The sequence below is a fragment of the Ursus maritimus genome, unplaced genomic scaffold (assembly GCF_017311325.1).
Source record: "Ursus maritimus isolate PB19 unplaced genomic scaffold, ASM1731132v1 scaffold_6, whole genome shotgun sequence".
NCBI lineage: Eukaryota > Metazoa > Chordata > Mammalia > Carnivora > Ursidae > Ursus > Ursus maritimus.
This window is the reverse complement of record NW_024426774.1, coordinates 25,425,877-25,446,681: the sequence shown is the minus strand read 5'-3', so window position 1 is coordinate 25,446,681 and position 20,805 is coordinate 25,425,877. Positions and strand designations below refer to the sequence as shown.

Sequence of the window (20,805 nt, the reverse complement as noted above, 5' to 3'; positions counted from 1 at the left end):
CTGAAAACTGAGCAAAGGAAATATTCTAAAATTTACTAAAGAATGCAAAAGGCTAATAATAAAGCATACGTGCTCATAAAATCTTTCAATTAAGATTAATTTCTAGCGAAAATAGCAATTTTTTATATTTATAAATAATTCCATCATAAAGAAAACTACTTTGTTAGCCTGATAAAATAAAATCAAGTAAATTAAGTCATCAGCTACAGAAATCCCTACTTCCTCGGATCAGGGACTGTAATTTTAAAGGAATTATCACATACATACCTTTCTCAGGGTGTAACCTTTTAAAAGAGTCCGTTTTTGACAGACTTGGGTCTGTGATAACTCTAGATCCCAATTTAACAGTCAGGTCTATTGAACGGTAACCTTGAGGAAGTTTTCGGTCATACAGGAGAGTTAAGAGTTGGGCAAGTGTCATTTCTGCTGGCAATGGCTGGCCTAAAAATGACATAACTAAGTTAAACCTAGAATCCAAGAAGGAGACATTTACTTGGTTTGATTTAGTCAGTTAGTTACAGTTTTTACTGAAGTGCACCTTAAGCATCTGATTCTGACACTAATTTAAAAACAATTAAAAATCAGCACATGGAAAGTTTACAGAAATTTATTTCTGATACACGTGAACGATATTGTCTACAGAGAGTGTTAGTCACCAACCAAATCACACCAAGATCTTCTGAGCCATAGCAAGAAACAAAGAAACAAACATTCCTATAAATCCGGGGTTGGCAAAATCTTTTCCCTAAAAGGTCAGGTAATAAATATTTTAAGCAATGAAGACTATACGGTCTCTGCTGAAACTACTAAATCTAATACTGTGGCATGAAAACAGCTATGGACTATACACAAATAAATGGGCATAGCCGTATTTCAATAAAACTTTACAGACAGAGGGGCACCTGGGTGGTTGGTTAAGCATCTGACTCTGGATTTCAGCTCAGGTCATGATCTTAGGTTCAAGAGATAGAGCCCCACGTCGGGCTCCGCACTCAACACAATGTCTGCTTGAGATTTTCTCTCCCTCTGCCCCTCCCCCTGCTTGTACTCTCTCTCTCTCTAAAATAAATAAAATCTTAAAAAAAAATAAACTTTAAAAAATATTTTTTTTAATAGAGAGGGATCCAGTCTACTGGCCATATTTTGTTGATCTGTGCTATAAATCAGTAACGTAAATAAAGCTAAGAAGGAAAATCCTTTCAAAGTTAGCTGGCAATATGATTATAACAATATAGCAAAAAAAATAGAAATAAACTGGGTATCACCTTAACCAATGGAAAGTATATTGGTTAAAGAATATGTATCACCTAGGGAGAAAATATTGCTTAACTATCAGTGGTACAGCAAAGAGTTCCACTACTATAACCAATTCATCAAAATCTGCCTCAGACTGCTTCCTATACAACTTGTTATGAACTCTTTAAAACATTACTTTTACTCATTTTATATCACAAAGACAGCAAAATTTAGGAAACTAGGAAACTATAAATATGCAACATTATAATGTTTAAAAGGATATGTAAAAGGTTACTCCTTTTCTTCTCATTTTGCTTACAAGGAACTACACGGATAAAGCCTCACTTACTCATTTATCTCATCAAGAGCACTTGATTAAACTGGAGTCTGGTAATTACATGTCTTCAAAAAATTTTTTTTATTTTTAAATACTGTGAACATTACCTGCCAAGAGTTTGTGGAACAGGTGAAACACTGGCACAGTAATTATTTTGTTGGCGGTCTCTGCTCCTGAAGAAGCACTTCCTATTTTATCAGGCATTGTCCTCCCTCTCCTGGATGGCGGACGAGGTGGTGTAGCTGACACAGCCCGTTTAGACTGGGATTTCAGCCCTAAAAGAATCAGTAAGATTCTACAGAGAGCCAACACACTCATGAAATAAAAGAGCATTTCTACAATATTTTTTAAAAGCATCACATTCCTAACTAATGCCAAAAGAGAGAAATGTTTCTTCTGATTTTTATCTCCCAATTTTATTTGCCCTTCATGACACACCATGAATTTTGGTTTCACGTTTGTTAACTATTTCCAAGAAAGTAAAAAACAAGGCTAAATTCTACTGTCTCTGAGAAACAGACGACTGCCCATTTACTAGATAGTATTTCTGTATGAGTATGTAAAGGAAATCTCACATTAATTCTTCTCTGATATAGAATAAGTTCCACCAATACAGAGATCTTCTATTTGAGAAGTAAAGTAATATATACGAAACCTTTTTTTTTTGAACTAAAATCATCTCACTTATGTTAAAGAAAATATCCTCCAAAATGATCAGTTATCTTGGCCATTTTGTTGTCTTCTTCACCTGACAGTATGAGTACAATTCTCTGTACACTGTCAAGCTTAAATGGAGCACCTAAACAATTCACAGATGTTCAGTATCTGATGAATTATATTAAGTTTTGGATATAAAATAAGTGTAATAATTACAGTGCCAATGAGTAACGGATTTCAGGTGCAATGTTTTTACATCCAGTATTAAAACATCATTACAAGTCAAGCGTTTGCATTAATACTTTTTATTACATTAAGTTTCTATAAATATGTTATTTTATAAAAAACCCAAATAAAATCAAGATTATTTAAAAAGAAATCATACCTGAAGCAACAACAACACTGTAATTGTCCTGAAATCCATTTTCTGCCTTAACTTTCTCTTTCTCTTCATGGTTTTTCTTTTCTTTGTCATCTTTCTGTTCACTAATTAGTTTAGCAGTGATACTTGGTGTATCTGTAAGAAAATATTACCTAAAATACACTGCTTTTCAAAGTCATTAAGAAGGAAGCTACAAATATTTCAAAACAAAGATTACACAAGACATTTTCAGTAATATGGACAGAATGCAAATGCATTTAGAAGAAATTGATGAGGTAAAGCCTAATATCCATTCCTTGCTGATACCAATGTAAGGGAATCACCACTGTTCATAAGCCAGGATACTAAGAAAACACTACAGATTACAGTGGTATTACCTCTCAAGGCAATGAAAAACTATTACGACTAAATTTCCTGTACTTTAGGCATAGTTTAATGTGCTTGCCACCAACATGTAATTTGGTCCTCACAACATATGTATCAAGAAAGAATATTATTCTCAAAATAAGAAAACAGCCTTTAGCAAGGTTACTAATCTAACATATTAATGGCAAATATGGAATTCAAGCTCAGGACTCATCCTAGAGAATTATATTAGACTTATTCTACAAACAGGAGTAGAAAGGAACAAATTTTGGTAATGAAGATTTGTTTTGCTATTTTTAATTTAGGAAACTTCGATACCTTAAAAACAAATACTAAGGACTTTAATAAGATAAACTCTTTGAATTAATGTTTTCTTTCATTACTTTGGAATATGGCATGCTATTAAAAATCATGAAGTGAATGGATGACTGTATAATGATCTGATCTGGCCATTAAGAAATCCAAAAACCTAGATGAACTGTTTTTTTTAAAAACTGTTCTAATATTAAGAATGACTTTCACTAAATGGATACGATTGATATAGATTCTCTTTGTACTTTTCTAACTTAACACAATTATGATCTAATGCTGCTTCATAATGTTAAAAAGGTGAAACAATCAATTGATAAAATAGCATGCTTTGTATTATTTCCTACTCTTAGCTTTCTCTGAATGTCTGAAAACATCCCTGTGATCTCAATTTCTGGAGCTCCTTCCTAACTGCAGACTGTTTTTAAAGAGTTCCATTTTTTGTGAAATTTAGAAATTCTGTAAATACTATAAACAATAAATACAGATGCAACAATACATTCACTGTCTTACAAAAACAACCAAGCAACCCCAAATGGCAAAACAGTTACAGAAGTCAGAATGAAACACTTAAATAATAAAAAAATTCACACAATTAATTCATAGCATCATCAAGAAAACCAGTAAAGTTCATTAGGTGCTAAGAACTTAACACAGTGATATCCCAGTAAATGCCAAATACTAAAAGATATCAGTAAGAAAAAATTTTCTCAACATTGTTTAAAATTGTTCTAGCTTGGATTATCACTTCCGGTCAAGATAAAATAACAAAAACCAGATTTACTCTCCAACCTGAAATAACCGCAAACTAGGAAAGTACATTAAATAGTTTTCAGACAATAGCCATTAGGACTGCAGGAGAGGGATGCCTGGATGAGTGAAAACTAAAGAGGTGAGCCCTAGGACTTCTACAGCTGATTAGGCTGCCTTGAGTTTCCCAGGCCACAGACTGGCACAACTCAGGAGTCACCCAAGGTGAGGACAGAGACTAGGAGCCCAGGAAGACAAAGGCAGCTGGCTGCAGTTTTCAGGTGACATTGCCAGGGAGGAGAGATCTGCAGAGAGCTCCAGAGACCTAGTGTCTCCCGTGGGTTTTTAATGCATACGGATGAGCATTTTATATGAGGAAACCACCAAAGGCCAAGGAAAATACTTCTCAAAAGTAGTAAGAGGACCAACCCCAGGTCCTAAAAAGAGGGTTATAATATGTAGTGTTCCTGATGCCTAGTGAATTCCTAACGGAGTTCTCTGAAGAGTATCACCTCAGTAATGAGGCCAAAGTAGCCCTAGACCTTCATTTTCAAATGTGGTACCCTACTTCTATTCCAATATAGCACCTTTTTAAAATTAAATTCATTAAAAATTTAGTTCCTTAGCCTCACCAAACAAATTTCATGTGCCTAAAAGCTACTGTACTAGACAGTGTAAGTTTATAAAAAACTTCCATCATCACAATAAGTTCTGCCCTAGATTAAAAGCAGCTCTTGTCCTACCTAATACAACTTAAAGGCTGGCTCTAAAAGCAACAATCTGTTTTCAGTTAATATAACTTTATTCCAAAACAAAATGAAAAATATTTACTAAAATACAAGAATTTCGAGCACCCAAAAGAAGTAAAAAGGTAGAAGTCACATTGCCTGGCATCCAATAAAATTTTCCAGGCAAATAAAGAAACAATAATATACAATCCATAATAAGGAAAAAATAATCAACATAAACAGACTGGTGTGTTTAAGATGACAGAGGAAAGCTTATACACCTTAGGTAAGGACAAGGAGATATAAAAAAGAACCAAAAGAACTTCTAACAAATTAGGCACTCCAGAGGAATAGAATTTGAAGACAGAGCAATATAAATTATATAAAAATTATAAAGAGAGGGGAAAAAAGTTGGGCAAAAAAAGTGAAAAGAGCTTCAATGAGCTGTGAAACAACCTCAAGAGGCCTAATAAAAATGTGTAATTGGAATTATCCAAAGAGAGGAGAGAAACAAGGGGAAAGAAAATATCTGAGACAATATTTGTTAAAAAAAAAAAAAATCCAAATCTGATGAAATCTATAAACCCAGAGTCAAGAAAGTCAACAAACCTGCATTATAAGAAGAAAACTACAAGGCATATAACAATCAAATTGCTTAAAAGCAACAAGAGAAATTTGTAAAAGCAGAAATACTGACACGCGACCTTTATTTTTTTAAAGCAATATAGTGAAAAGCTATAGGAAGTAGGTAAAATTATTAAGTAATTTTGGATTACTTGTTTTTGTTTTTATACATATTGAAAAAATACATACACACGTGTAAATATATCATCAAATATAGCTAGAGATCATAAACATGCCTTAAAGGACCAAAGCATTGCTAAATAGAGGTTAAATTCAGCACTTGCAAATTTCTGATGTTTGCTCAGGATGATTGTGTTGGACTTTTTTACTAAGAGTAGTATTCTTACAAAACAATCAATTTATTTTTTAAATATGTATGTAATAAAGGGAACTATTCCTTATTCTTAATGACTGAATATGACATTTTAGAAAATAGCATTCCTTTATAGTAAAGATAAAGAAAAATGTTAAATTTCCAGTTACTCTGTAATAATATCTATTACTTTTCCATAATCAAGTTAAATGTAAGAAATCTCAATAACTGAATTTCAGTACTCTTCCCCCCTTGTCCTTTCATTTATTATTCATTTCTTTCCTTCATCATGTAGAAGGAACAATTTCAACGCTATGATAGAAAAAGTCTGTAAAATCAAATTATCAAAAAAGTTTACCTGTAACAGGATAAGACAGACATTTTCAAATAAGAACAAATGTTATTTATGCAGTTATAATAGTATTCTAACATTTTATTGCATAACATGTAAAAAGAAAAGAATTAGAGTATTACATACACACTTGGGTTATGCAGTGACTAAAGGCAAAAAAGATTCTTTTCTATCTTATTTTCTCATAGCAATCACATCCATTCACGTGGTTTAACCTACTACCTATGTATGGTGACAACTCCGAAATCTCTTCAATCCAGTTTTTTATTCTAAGCTTAGATTTCTATTTCCCACTGATAAATAGGGATAAGATTTTTTTCTGAGATACTTCTGACTTCCTACAGTTGTAAGCTTAGGTACCCCCTTCCAATGCATACAGACAGAAACATATTTGTATTAGAACGTGAACATTCTTTAATTTTGTTTTTTTTTAATCTGACAGCATACATAAGATCATAATACTCTGAGGGGCAGAGTGTGTGTCTTGCTTTCTTTCACACCCTCAGGGCTAATTATTGTGCTTAGACACAGAAGATGCTCAGTCAATTTATCACTGATTTCATTCACAGGATTTCTGAGAGGCAATAAAATCAAACTGTCTACAGTTGATTTGCATTCTGCCATTAAAAATTGTTTTTATTTTTAAATCAAAACCACACTGAGATACCACCTTACGCCAGTTAGAATGGCAAAAATTGACAAGGCAAGAAACAACAATTGCTGGAGAGGATGTGGAGAAAGGGGATCCCTCCTACATTGTTGGTGGGAATGCAAGTTGGTACAGCCACTCTGGAAAACAGTGTGGGGGTTCCTTAAAAAGTTAAAAATTGAGCTACCCTATGATCCAGCAACTGCACTACTGGGTATTTACCCCAAAAATACAGACATAGTGAAGAGAAGGGCCCTATGCACCCCAATGTTCATAGCAGCATTGTCCACAATAGCTAAATCATGGAAGGAGCCGAGATGCCCTTCAACAGATGACTGGATTAAGAAGTTGTGGTCCATATACAATGGAATATTACTCAGCTATCAAAAAGAACGATTTCTCAACATCTGCTGCAACATGGACGGCACTGGAGGAGATAATGCTAAGTGAAATAAGTCAAGCAGAGAAAGACAACTATCATATGATTTCTCTCATCTATGGAACATAAGAAGTAGGAAGATCAGTAGGAGAAGAAAGGGATAAAGAAAGGGGGGTAAACAGAAGGGGGAATGAAGCATGAGCGACTATGGACTCTGGGAAACAAACTAAGGGCTTCAGAGGGGAGAGGGTGGGGGAATAGGATAGGCTGGTGATGGGTATTAAGGAGGGCACGTATTGCATGGTGCACTGGGTGTTATACGCAAGTAATGAATCATGGAACTTTACATCAAAAACCAGGGATGTACTGTATGGTGACTAACATAATAAAAAAATATTATTATAAAAAAAACTTTTTATTTTTATAACCTATATGCTGTTCAAAGGCATTAACTTAGAATGGCTTAGAAGCATCATCTTAGAATACAGCCAAGAACCTAAGGGAAAATTTCTTTCTTTTTTCACTATTATAAACAATAAGGTCACCAGTCAGATCTACCTACCTCATTTTCATCTTTTGACCATTCATTTTGTCCTGAGATCTAGTGAATGTTCATTAGAGTCCTGTCATCCCAACTAATAGCCTGCAAATCATCTATTATAAGACAGCCAGGTGGTTTATTGTGAGAAAATTCCATCAACGGCTTCCCAAGGCTTGTCAACATTTCCAACTGTCCATTCTGTCATTACCACACATAATACACATCACACCAAAAGAACTATGGGTGTTAGAATGTACTGTACATTTTGTCCCCTTCATCAGCTTCTTACTCATGCTTCAAAATGTGAAGACATGTTGACCTTTTCTATTCATTTAATGGTTGCTGAGTAGATGCAGTAAAATAAACAGTTGCTAAAAAATAATAAAATTCTATATAATCTAACATAAAGTCAAAGAAAAATTAATACTTAAATCTGACTTGCCTGAAACTCTGTCAAGAACTTCTGATAATGTTGTTGAGACTGGCAAATGAAGTGTTCGGAACTTATGGCCTGCTCCATACATCGGATGCTGGATGACATGGCTTGTGGCATTAATTCTACCTTTATACAGCTGAAAATTCAAAAGAAATCAAGAAGTTATTTTTTGATACATGTATCATTATAAAACAATTTCAAAAGCATAAAAGAATAATAAATTTTAAATGCACACAAAATATAAGGGTTTATTTTGTGTATATTTTAAAATGTGGTGCATCAGCCATTTGATTTGTTGGTCAACTTTTGTATTAGCGTCACTGTACCTAATAATCAGTCACTTTTTCCCCCAACCAAATTGTACTTTTCATGGTAGGGTATAATCAGGCTATTCAACACAAGGAGGGTTTAAGTCCTATCATTAAGTATAAAGGTTATTCTAGTTTCAGTTTGTTATTTTAGAAATTAAGATGTAGAGGTGATTTCAGGTTCTGATATGAAATTGTGAAATATCTCTGCGCACAGCTAATTATGAAGATTTATTTAACTGTTAAATACTCACTGGACAAGGAGATTGAAGAAACATTGTCACTTTCTCATCTTCCAGCATCAATTGCAAAAATAATCTACGTATAAACCCTGAAATGTTCCCTGATGTTGGAAGGTTCCCTCTTTGAGGAGATGTCTGAAAAAGTTCACAGAGAACCTGGCAAGTAGAGATTTTAAAAGTTAAGTGCACTATTTATCTGCAGCTTTGTACTTTTAAGAATAAAAAATACAATCCCCAGAGAAAATTTCTGTGAATAAGAGAAATTACTACAGAGTTTTCACATAATAAATACCTAGCATAACCAAGTTACATTTAACTTTAGTATCAATGCGGTTACAATGTAATAAAAATTATGGGAAAAAGGGTATTAGAAATAAAACAGAAAGGGGCGCCTGGGTGGCTCAGTCGTTAAGCGTCTGCCTTCAGCTCGGGGCGTGATCCCGGCGTTATGGGATCGAGCCCCGCATCAGGCTCCTCTGCTGGGAGCCTGCTTCTTCCTCTCCTACTCCCCCTGCTTGTGGTCCCTCTCTCTCTGGCTGTCTCTCTCTGTCAAATAAATAAATAAAATCTTTAAAAAAAAAAAAAAAAGAAAGAAAGAAATAAAACAGAAAGCCTTAGTAAGAAGCTGAGTGATGAAAACTAAGCCAGAAAGCAATAATTCACAAAGTTTTCATGCTACCCTGAGGCACAAACCAAATTTTCAAATACTCATATGCATGGCCTCAGTTAAAACTGGTAATTTAAGCATTTCCTTTTTAATTAGGCACACTAAGCGGATATAGTTTCAGAGTAACTACTTTTGACAGTAAAGTATCTTGTTATTCTTCTCAATAACGTTAAATCATTAGTATTTTTTGAAAATTATTGTAACTATCCTTCTAGATACTAATAAAGTCTGTCCTGAATAAGCACTCTAAATTAGGGAGTAAAAAAAGAAGCTGATTTCTATTTATTGAAATCTCAGGCTCTATGCTAGTTACTTTATATACGTTATGGTGTTTAATTGTCTCAAAAACAATCTTTGAGGCAGGTATTATCATTCCCATTTTATAGGTTAAACAACCTGATGAAAGTCAAAACAGCCAGAAAGGAGGAGAATCTGGGAAAAATCAACTAGAATTATTATTGAAATAATTCTAGCTTTCAAGATTTCGGCCCCATGGACTTACTACAATAAAATCATCTCTTAACATTTTTAATGTGTTTTGCTAAGAGTCTCCTATCTGAAAACTACCCTAATGTCTACTTCATTACAAGCAAACCAAGAGTTGTAGCAATCCAGTCACAACAAAATACAAAGTCTCAATGAGGATGAGAAGCTCGATGACCACTTTCAAGCGATCAATCCTCTTTTGGCAGCTGAAGTACTGTTTTTCTGGGCTTTTTTTTTTTTTTTTTAACTGGATTTCAGGGAGTGGGGGTTGAGTTTTAAAGGAGGAATGTATCAACTATAGCTAGAATTGCCATGAATTTGCCCATTATCTCATCAAAAGGAATATGTGACAGTTGAGAGGAGGAGGGAGCAGATATCATCAATACTTTATTTTAATTATGGTTCAAATTCAGATCCTTTAATGTGCTGGATCCCAAACTTCATCATCACCTGTAACACATACCCCTTTCTCAACTAATTTCATTAGTGTTGTTTAACAGTGTATTAAAATAATGCCTAAAACATAAGCCAATTTTTCTAGTCTCACCTGGGCCATCAGGTTTTGATTATCAGGGTGGCATGAAATGCACTGCAGAAAGAAGGCAACAGTCGCGTTCTCAATTGCTGTCCTCTGTTGAGTAGTCAATCCTGTTGGAGCAGCTGAAGAAAGAGAGGCTGATCTTGCACTGGTTTGCTGGGCACCTAAATTATGTCCTCCAGAAGTGGACCCAGAGTGACATAATAAAAACAGAAGTGCTGTCCATAGTGGATTGACTTCAGACCCACCAAGCCAGTCTTTCATAATATGGCTACTGCCAACTTCTGTCAAAAACCTAAGAACAGGAGCAACCAGGTCTGCTGTGATAGGCATCTTATTACATTGCTGTGCAACATGATGCCGCCTGAGCTTGTCCTGGGAAATATCTATTGACTGAGCAATGCTTTCTGAGCAACAAATGTGACTAAAGCAAAAACTAGCCAGACTCCTCACAAGAAGAGATGGCAAACCTGAGTCCAATAATTGTTTGATAGCTTCTGGAGATTGAGAAGAGGACGCAAGGGTCGCCAAATGTGATTCAGTTAGTGCAAGAGGTGCTTGTGCATTTTTAGAGTCATCTGTTAAGGATGAAGTAAGATCTTGCTTTTTGCTATCATCAGTCATGGACAGTCTGTGATGACACTGCACCGGAGGAGGGGTAATTCCCATCCAGCCCATGAGCAAAGAAAAATAACTTGGGTGTATATGACACATGGAGCAAAGCAGACTGTCAACAGCTTTCTTCAAAACCATATTGCAGGGAAGAGACATGGACCAATTAAAAAGTAACCTAGGGGAAATAAAGATGCCAGGTTAACATTATACATGTATCTTTAGAAAGACCTCATTGTTTCTAATACCTCTATTAGAAATCAACCTATACTCTATACAATTATAAAATCTATAAAATTATACATTTTGTTTGACATAATATGACATCATAAGATTTCAGGAAGATTGCTTGTGATATATATTATTTAAATATTTAGGTAGACAAAGTTAGGTGAGTCTTATAAAATGAGTACAAAAAATCAAGAGACCTATATTAAAATGGATCTACCATTCTTTGTGTGACCTAAAGCAAGTCACATAAAGAAACACTGAAAAATTATACAAAAGAAACGTTTAGATTGAATTTGACATGATTGATGGCTTAAATTCACATTTGCAAATCAGAAACTATTAGGGAGTTTCACTAGTAAGTCATAGGTTACGCCAACTGAGGAGGCCAAATATGAAAATGACAGACTACAGGACAAAAGGCCAAACTTTTAAGAGTCATGGAACTCCTCAGAAATAAATGATATTCTCTTGTAGATTTAGCAATTATCAGGAAGTTCAACAAAGCCTTAGCTGAATACGGTAAAGAAATGTGCATAAGTGGAAACTACCAAAAGAACAATTTTATCAGATATCTAGAAAGCAGTAAAAACAACTAATCATAAAAACTCTAAGTAGTAACTCTTTCAAAATTTCCAGCTATAATTTTTCTCCCTAGTTGTACATTAAAGATAAAAAAAATCTGGTGGGGTAGGGGCCTGGGAGGCTCAGTCAGTTAAGTGTCTGACACTTGATCTCAGCTCAGGTTTTGATGTCAAGGTCATGAGTTCCAGCCTCGCACTGGGCTCCACGCTGGGCATGGAGCCTATTAAAAACAAAAATTCTGGTGGGTAAATTTGCAAAAAAGAATAAACACTATGAACTGTAGGGACACATACATTAAACACTCTGATTGTAGGTGGGAAAAGCAGGCAATGACATGAATATAAATTAATTAAATTTGTGTGACACCTAATTCCAAAATTATACCTGACTATATTTAACTACTACTTTCAAAGTATTATTATTATCCAAATAGGCATATAAAATACTGTTTCATCAAGTGAAAACCTGTAAAGATCTAGTACTGAGGAAAAAAAGAATTTCAAAAATCGTACTTACTCAAAGAGCTCTCGGTCCAGCAGTGCTGGTAAATCATACTCTACAAGCAATTCGTAACTATGCCACAGAATTGCTGCCACACAGTGAAGATGAGAAGGAGACGGCATGAGAAGACCATACTCTACCGCTGAAGAGTTAGGGCACATGTAGCTCATCCTGCCACTCCTCCTCATAGCGGCCACTCTTGCAGAATCACTGACCCATTTTAACAAGGCCTGGATTCTTAAAAGAAAATGAGTTCAAATAACCAATTATACCACAACTGACATTTAATATGGATAAATATCACCATTACATGTAAGCAACTTATATATGAGAATAATAATATACTGTTTTTGGTAATTTTAACCTAAAATAGGAGGGAAAAGGAATTTATATAAGCAGGAAGAATATAGTAGTTCTAGTTTTCCCATAACCTTACTAATCTTAACTGATGAACATGTTTGAAATAACATAACTATAATTTTGCAAATAAACACTAATTTCGTAACTCACTTATTAAAAAAAAAAAAAAACCCTATCACGATCTGAAATTACAGGATACAAAGCTTAACAAATTCACTGTCTCTTGTAAATTTTATGTTGTAACAAATCCACACAACCTAGAGCAGTAACCTGGTGCTAATTCTTCATTGTGTAGAATCTCATGCAATATAGCTTGTGTCATACCTCTGGCCCCCAACCATTAAATACTAATAGCAGCCACCCATCCCCCTTCACTCTGAAAACAGTGCACTTTTTTCAAGTGCCATCCTACCCTCAATACCCTGGAGCGGGGGCTACTGACTGACGACAATCCTTTTAAAGCAATAAGGCTTTGGAGTTTATATAAAATACAGAAAATACGATAAGATTTATAATTGAGTTCTTAAAACGTGGTGTTTATAACTTTTTGTTTGCTTTCAAATTTCTAGTTTAGATCAAAAGATTCTTTGTTTTAGGGTAAAAGAAATGGGGTTAGTCCCTTCAAATTTCCTATGACAAGAAATTGAGAGAAGTCAGAAAAAGAGAAGAAAGACGAGGCAATTAGGGAGGAGTAAGATTTTGTCAGTCCATGGAAGCCAACAATCTTGTTATTACGTCAGTTCTAAAACAGTTATGTTTTAAAAAGTATTATGCAGTAAAAACAACTTTGTTTAGGATAATTTTCTTATGATAAAAACCATAAAAGTATTAAAAGAATCAAATAATTATAAGAGATTTTAAGAAAGCTGTTCCAGAAAAATATTTAAAACTCATTTTTTATAATCTTTTTAACCCTATTAACCATTATGATTCAAACTTGGCACAAATTTCTTTTATCAAAAAATATTTTTTTAATTCCAATCTATTTTTAAATACAATAATCATATAATTTATGTAAAGGAAAAAGCTTAATGGAAGCCAGCTTATTTAATATTTTGAAGTTATCATGCCGAAAATAAATTTACTTGGTTAAATGTCATTTAAACATTTTTAAACAGAAAATATGAAAGCAACTAGCCTAAAATAAGTAAAAGCCATTACATTATCCATGACTAGAGTATCAATATTTACCAGGCACCTTCCACGCCTGACACTCTACTATAAACTCCCAAGTCGGACCTATGTAAATCTTCCCTTGTGAATGACGGTCTTGTCTCCTCAAACCAAGACAAAAACTGGATTCAATGAACCTGGACACTCTAGTATCTAGCACAGTGCCAGGCATATAGCAGCTATTCAGTAAATACTAATGAGTTAAGTACCCACAAAAATTAATATTAATTTATAAACAAATTAATAAAATACCAAATGATTTCCTCAAACAATAATTAAAATATTACAGGATCACATAAGTCAGAAAACAAAAGATTGTTTATAGAGCCACATACTCTACAAATGTCCTTCTGATATAAATGAGATATAAAACGAGAATGCCAAATCATCACTCAAAAAATTTACCAATAAAAACATGTTCCAAAAATACTTGGAGTTCTTATCAATTTGGAGGTAGAAGGCATCAAGGAAGAACTACATTAGTAAAACTAATCTAAAAATTACCTACACTAAAACGTCACTAAATATATAGGTTCAGATGTTATTTACTTGGTATGATAGCATTTCATTTTGTGGTAGGAAAGAAAAAAAAGGTAGAGAGTCTACTAAAAAGCTGTCAATTAATATTATGAATAATAATAAATAATCAAAACAAACACTTTTACCATTGTCAAAATAGTCTTCATACCTAATATGGACACAAGAGTCCTATATTCAGACACAGTTAGTAAATACTACCTAAGACAAGTAGTATGATTAGGATACCATTACAACTTACAAAGTTCTCATCACAACACGTTCACGTAAAAATATGTAATATCTTATTCCATTCCAATCAAAAGTAATATTGATTAAAAATTCTATTTGAGTTCAAATTTGCTTAAAATATGACCAAATATATAAAAATTTATGTTAAATTTTCACAAAAATCTCTAGAAGTTGTATCATGTAAAGCATACAGGTAAATGTGCAATATAATCAACAGTCTTGATTTCTCTGAAACACTCTAAGGAGAAAATATTACAAGTAACATTCAGTACCATGTGACTGTGCGTATGTGTGTCTTTAAACAAAAAACAAGAGCAACATATACCTGTCCTTTGTTCCGGGATCCTGAGTTGTTCCAAGCTGGTAAAGAATATCTATTGTAGAATCAGAAGAGAGTCCGTTCAGTCTTCCAAAAAGTAAAGGGCTGTTCAAGTCTTGCAATAAAAACCAAAAGAAAGTTTGCTCAATTAGCAAATGGGGTAAGAAGATTTGCTCAATTTAATTTTAAATTGTTAATTAAAAATAACTCTTCTGGGGCGCCTGGGTGGCTAAGTCGTTAAGCGTCTGCCTTTGGCTCAGGGCGTGATCCCAGCGTTCTGGGATCGAGCCCCACATCAGGCTCCTCTGCTGGGAGCCTGCTTCTTCCTCTCCCACTCCCCCTGCTTGTGTTCCCTTTCTGGCTGGCTGTCTCTCTCTCTGTCAAATAAATAAATAAAATCTAAAAAAAAAAAACAAAACAAAACAAAACTCTTCTATAAGTTACAACAAAAATAACAAACCAACTCCTAAAACATTGAAACCAAAACGGAAATTAATCTCAGAAACAGGTTTAATCATAGACATCATATAATTCAACTTCATTATTTTGCAGATAGGTAAAAAACTATCAAAGTTAACTGTCACCTGTAGGATCACTGCCTGATGCTGCACAGTTTCTCAGAAGAATGTCTATAAGCTTCAGGCCAATTCTAGTGGACTGCAGTCCTATCTTTACAAGCACGACCTCGATGTTGGGTGAATGCATTCCACAGTATGGGGACATCAATAAGGCAGCACAAGTCTGCAGCAGATTAGCAGTAGGTGCGGCTGCACTGGCCATCATTCCTTCCAAATCACTGATGTGAGTAAGGCAATGATGTAATAACCGTAACCATCCGATACTGAAATATACAACACAAAATGGCTTATGTGGTAAATTTAACTAGCTCAAATTATTTCTGGGGTAAAACCAAACAAATCAGCATGTTGTGTTTCATAAATAACACCAATCTGTGTAAAAAAAAAAAATGCTATAAGATCAATAAGGAATTAAACACAATAAGTTTTCTTCATAACACAATAATACTTAACCACTAATCGTATTTAGGAACTACATGCTTGTCTTTCTTTTTAATTAGTCAGAAAATGTTTTTACATATACATACATTTATGTTTAAATACAAACTGCATAAACTTATAGCTGTGCAAAACTATAAAGTCTTGGCAGCTTGAGAATAAAACAAAAACCCTAAATTTTCTTATCAGGCAAAACTTTCAATAGAACCAGTCTATAAAATTTTCAACTATCAAAATTTACTAGAGGTATGTGAATTAAAGGATATATTCAGGTTTTGGTTTACTTGGTCAATTTGTAGGACTCCAAGCTAACCCTTCTAATCGGCATTTAGGAATTACCATGTAAGATTAGGTCTCTGTCCATATTGTCTATCTGTACGGCTCAGATGTATCCTGGTGACAGACACTTCGAAATTCTTATATTAGACTGTGATCCAAAGAACAGAAACCCATACCCATATATACCATATTGTAGATTATCTCAAGAATTAAACACACATAAATCTAAACTTTAACCAGTCTCAAGTTCCGGTTCTACAGAATTAGTATTTCTATTGCACCTTATAAAATTATGGTATTATATAAATTACCTATGGAGGAAAGAACGTCCTAAGCCCTAAAAAAGAAGCCACAGAATAATTTCATAAAAAGTTCAGAAAGCTTTTTCTTTTTTAATGAGATACGTAACATACCTCGTTTTGGATACCTGATCTTCAGATGGAAGAAAGGGATTATTAACTGTCGCTGAAGAAGTGGTACCAAAAGCAGTGAGGCCCAGTAACTTAATTTGTGAAAGGCCTAATGTGCTGGCATCTCGTGGGCGATGAAGTCTAAGGCAGACAGCAGAAGCTACTTCAGCTTTTACCAGCTGAATTTTTATGTAGGTGAGACCACTTGTGACAACAGGAGTGGACAAAGGTAGCATGTTTACCCCATCTGCACTCACTTCAACAGACACTGAGGATGGGCAGGCTGTAGGAAAAGAATATGAAAAATTACTAAAGAAAATGTGAACTTGACTTCATGGTTTGTGGAAATCCCAGTAAAACAGCAGCTTTTAGTTATAGTCATTACGAATTTGCTAAAAGAAAATTTATATGCCACATCATACTTTGTCACTGACTTTCAAGATAACTGGTTTTAGATCTATTTTCCAACACAAAATATGAGATCTACAATATAACAAAAATAGTATTTTAAAAATTCTAACACTCACCTAAAAAAAAGATTAACTGAAAATATGTAATCCACATGTACACTCTTGAGTCTGTACAAGAAAAAAAATTGCCAAATTGGCAATTGCTCTATTATTTCTACTTTACTCAGAATTATCACCAACAATGTGGGACATTTTATTAATATGCCATGGTTTACTGTTAAGTCATTTGGGAAAGAAGAATATAAAAAAACAAAGTTCTTTTCTACTAACTCATTATTTCAGTACTACCATATTGCAATGATTTTGAATACAGCTGAGTTTTGTTTTTTTTTTAAAGATTTTATTTATTTATTTGACAGAGAGACAGACAGCCGGAGAGAGAGGGAACACAAGCAGGGGGAGTGGGAGAAGAAGAAGCAGGCTCCCAGTGGAGGAACCTGATGTGGGGCTCGATCCCATAACTCCAGGATCACGCCCTGAGCCGAAGGCAGACGCTTAACGACTGAGCCACCCAGGTGCCCCAATGAGCCACCTCGGCGCCCCGAATACAGCTGAGTTTAAAAACTGCTTTTGCCTCCAATATTTTATTTCCCTTTCAAAATTTAACAAAACATCCAGAAGATTTTATTTTAAATCATTTTCTGCTAAAATTTAAGTAGGTTCAATGAAGTAATATGGGAAAATTATTTCTAACATAACATGGAAGCCCATATAAGAAATCTATCAACTAAAATTATCTTTGAACTTTGATTTTAATTTTAATTTCAATTATAGTATTAGGAAGTAACTTTTACTATATGCCAACTACATGTTAGGTTTACACTGAGAACTAGACAAATATCAATTTTGAAATTTAATCTTCACTTTTGAGAAAAGTACTATCTACATTTTACACAAATTGACAAAGTCAGAGAAATTAAGCAATCCAAATTCTTACATGAACAAATGGCACATTTTATATTCAAGCCCATATTTGATTCTAAAGGCTATGTTATTTCCAATGGAACAAAACACATTTTCAATTTCTGCTCCAATAATAAAACCAAAAGATTTTATTAAGCACACTTATAGTAGGGAACACCTAACCTAGTGATTTTTTTTTTCTTTAAAGAGAGAGAGTGTGTGTTCATAAGTGGGGTGGGAGGGTCGGTCGGGGGGGGCAAGGGAGTGAGTGAGGGTCGGGGGGGGATGAGCAGAGGGAGAGGGAGAGAGAGATCCTACACGGATTCCAAGCCCAGTGTGGAACCTGACGCAGGGCTCGGTCTCATGATCATGACATGAGCCGAAATCAAGAGTTGGGCACTTAACTGACTGAGCCACCCAGGTGCCTCAACATAGTGATTTTTTAATAAAAAACAGAGTTCTTCCTTGTAACACTCTTCCTACCTCAGTCCCCATGTGCAAATTCTAGCCCCACTTCAAAGCCCACCATTTACATGGACCATTCTTACTCTTTCTAAATAAAAGCAATCTCTTCCTCATGTTAGATTTCCCTCTACATTTTATACTGACTGATATTTTACCATGTAATACAGTTATTTTTGATCTGCTAAAACACTATGAATTCATGCATTTTCCTACTGCCATTGTATTCATTATATCTATTTTTATCTAAGAAGTGTGAATTCCACAAGTATATAAGAGAGTAACAGCAATCTAATCTTGCAAGTGGAAAATTTATTTTTCCACACATGCCAGGGATCTACAAAGTTTCCCACAGTTTTTCATCCAATTATTGAGTGACATTTGACAACAACGAGAATTAATCAGCAACATAAATGAATGTAACAATGTCAACAATTCTGTAAAAAAATCACTGTTTATACTGAAAGAATTTGAGGATAAAAAATGCAAATTTGTATTTCACATTCCTTTATGAATACTTGAAAGAATTCTCCTCTTAATGTGAAACTTTTCTAAAAATTCTTTTGAATTATTTACCTTGCAAAGTGACAAAACATAATCAATGAAAAAGCATTGAATGATACTCAAAATAGTACAAAGTAAAAAAAAAAATCACACTCAAATATCTAAAATATTATAATAAAAAATTCTTTACATGTAATTATCTTATAATGGGAAGGGGGAAAGACAAATAAACCTAATAGATTTAATTTCACATTACAAGACTAGCACTGAAGACAGGGATGGAGAAAATAAGATTGCTATCTACGGGTGTATTAAACTAACTCATCTCAATGCTACGGCTTAACTTGGGAGGAAAGGCAAGGCAAAATTATGTATAAATGAAATATATCTGTCTGGATTTCATGAAACATTCTATTTGTTTTTGGGAAATAGCCATGCCAATTCATTTCAAGGGAAATGATTTGGTGGTAATGTTGAATATTATACAAAAAAACTTGAAAATTAAGCAATCTGGTAATCATACCTAAGTGTATCTCTGTTTATTAAATATTTTTCTTATTTTTAAGTGTTTCTTGATTACAGTTTATTTTCATAATGCTTCTTTACAAAAAAATATTACTCACTTGCAAGAGATGCAAGGTGAGGTTGGATATGTATCTCTTTTAGAAGCACTGCTGCAGGAAGGTGAATGGTAAGGTCGCACCAAGCCTCCTCTGGCAGAAAGATGTAGGACCAAGCAGCAGAGCGAGCTCTTCTATGGGGTGGCGTGGCCTGTAAAAGCACCTCAGCTGGTTGGGCAGTAGGACTGCTAGATGTAATTGTACCTACAGAAGAGATTTCAAAAAAAAAAAAAAAATTCGTAGGAGAAATCAAATAAAGCATCAAGAACTATTCAAATCATAATAATTAAACTAGAAAAATTAGCTAAAACCATGAACATATGATGCTACAAATGTACTTATTAGTATATTTAGCATGATTTGTCATAATATTCACAAAACATCAGGACATCTAATCAACTTGCAAGGTGACAAGTTCATTATTGCTGTTTAATTTCTTTTTACTCACATGTTGAATGAAAACTAAAGTAGTAGTAACAACAAATCTAGCACAACTCTCAAATAATTTAAGTAAAAGAACTATGTTCAAGACAACCTTCAACTTGAAAATAATCACCTTTATCTTAGTTGTCAATACTTATGAGTTAGAAATATGAAAAGAAGTATATAAAAAGAAACTATGTAAACTGGAAAAAGGAGTAACTATTTAAATCTGAAGCTACTTAAAAAAAATCTTTCAAAATAAGGAACAAATCCTTTAAACTGATTAACATTTACAATGAAAACTGACATAAGAATTTGCTACTTTCACAAACTGTCTTACTATTTAACTAACAAATAAAAACAAATGTGATTGCTAAAGAACCATTAAAAACTTCCTTCTGATCAACAGAAAGTTTCAAAAACCACTACCTTTAAAATCACTTGTTTGTAATTGGTGTTACTGTAATATAATCAACTTACATCAACAACTATTTTTGCTTCATACCAGCTAATCAACTATATAAACCCACACCAATAAGATTTAATGATTCTTTTCTTACCCAAGGGTGCAAAGTTATGGATCCCTTCTGCATTGTCAGGCTCTGAAGCTAGTATTCTTGTTTTCAAAGTGCTATCAACAGCTTTATTTGGACCAGAGTCAAGAAATTTCATAATAGTTGATACCATACTTCTTGCAGTGTTTACAATAGCCCTTGTACTAGTAACCATATTGTTGCAAATCAGCTGAACGCCACCTAAATTTACAAAGAACACCAAATGAAAATTACATTAAGATACTTTGACACTGAGTCACCTTTTGCAGAACACTACAAAGATGAGATCATACACTGTCAAATGATTATACTAAATGA

General features: G+C 34.0%; 1 protein-coding gene across 2 annotated transcripts in view; it reads right to left on the bottom strand.

Annotated features, from left to right (window-relative positions):
* BIRC6 (baculoviral IAP repeat containing 6) overlaps positions 1–20,805 on the bottom strand; it is a 226,625-nt gene that overhangs the window by 78,077 nt on the left and 127,743 nt on the right. For both annotated transcript variants that reach the window (XM_040623077.1, XM_040623076.1), the window contains exons 49-60: positions 20,494–20,688; positions 19,514–19,714; positions 16,555–16,834; positions 15,431–15,687; positions 14,853–14,961; positions 12,242–12,463; positions 10,310–11,090; positions 8,622–8,765; positions 8,066–8,195; positions 2,616–2,747; positions 1,681–1,848; positions 268–441 (exon numbers count right to left, since the gene is read on the bottom strand). In XM_040623077.1, the coding sequence (XP_040479011.1) occupies positions 268–441; positions 1,681–1,848; positions 2,616–2,747; positions 8,066–8,195; positions 8,622–8,765; positions 10,310–11,090; positions 12,242–12,463; positions 14,853–14,961; positions 15,431–15,687; positions 16,555–16,834; positions 19,514–19,714; positions 20,494–20,688 (2,793 nt within the window). The remainder of the gene's footprint in view (positions 1–267; positions 442–1,680; positions 1,849–2,615; positions 2,748–8,065; positions 8,196–8,621; positions 8,766–10,309; positions 11,091–12,241; positions 12,464–14,852; positions 14,962–15,430; positions 15,688–16,554; positions 16,835–19,513; positions 19,715–20,493; positions 20,689–20,805) is intronic.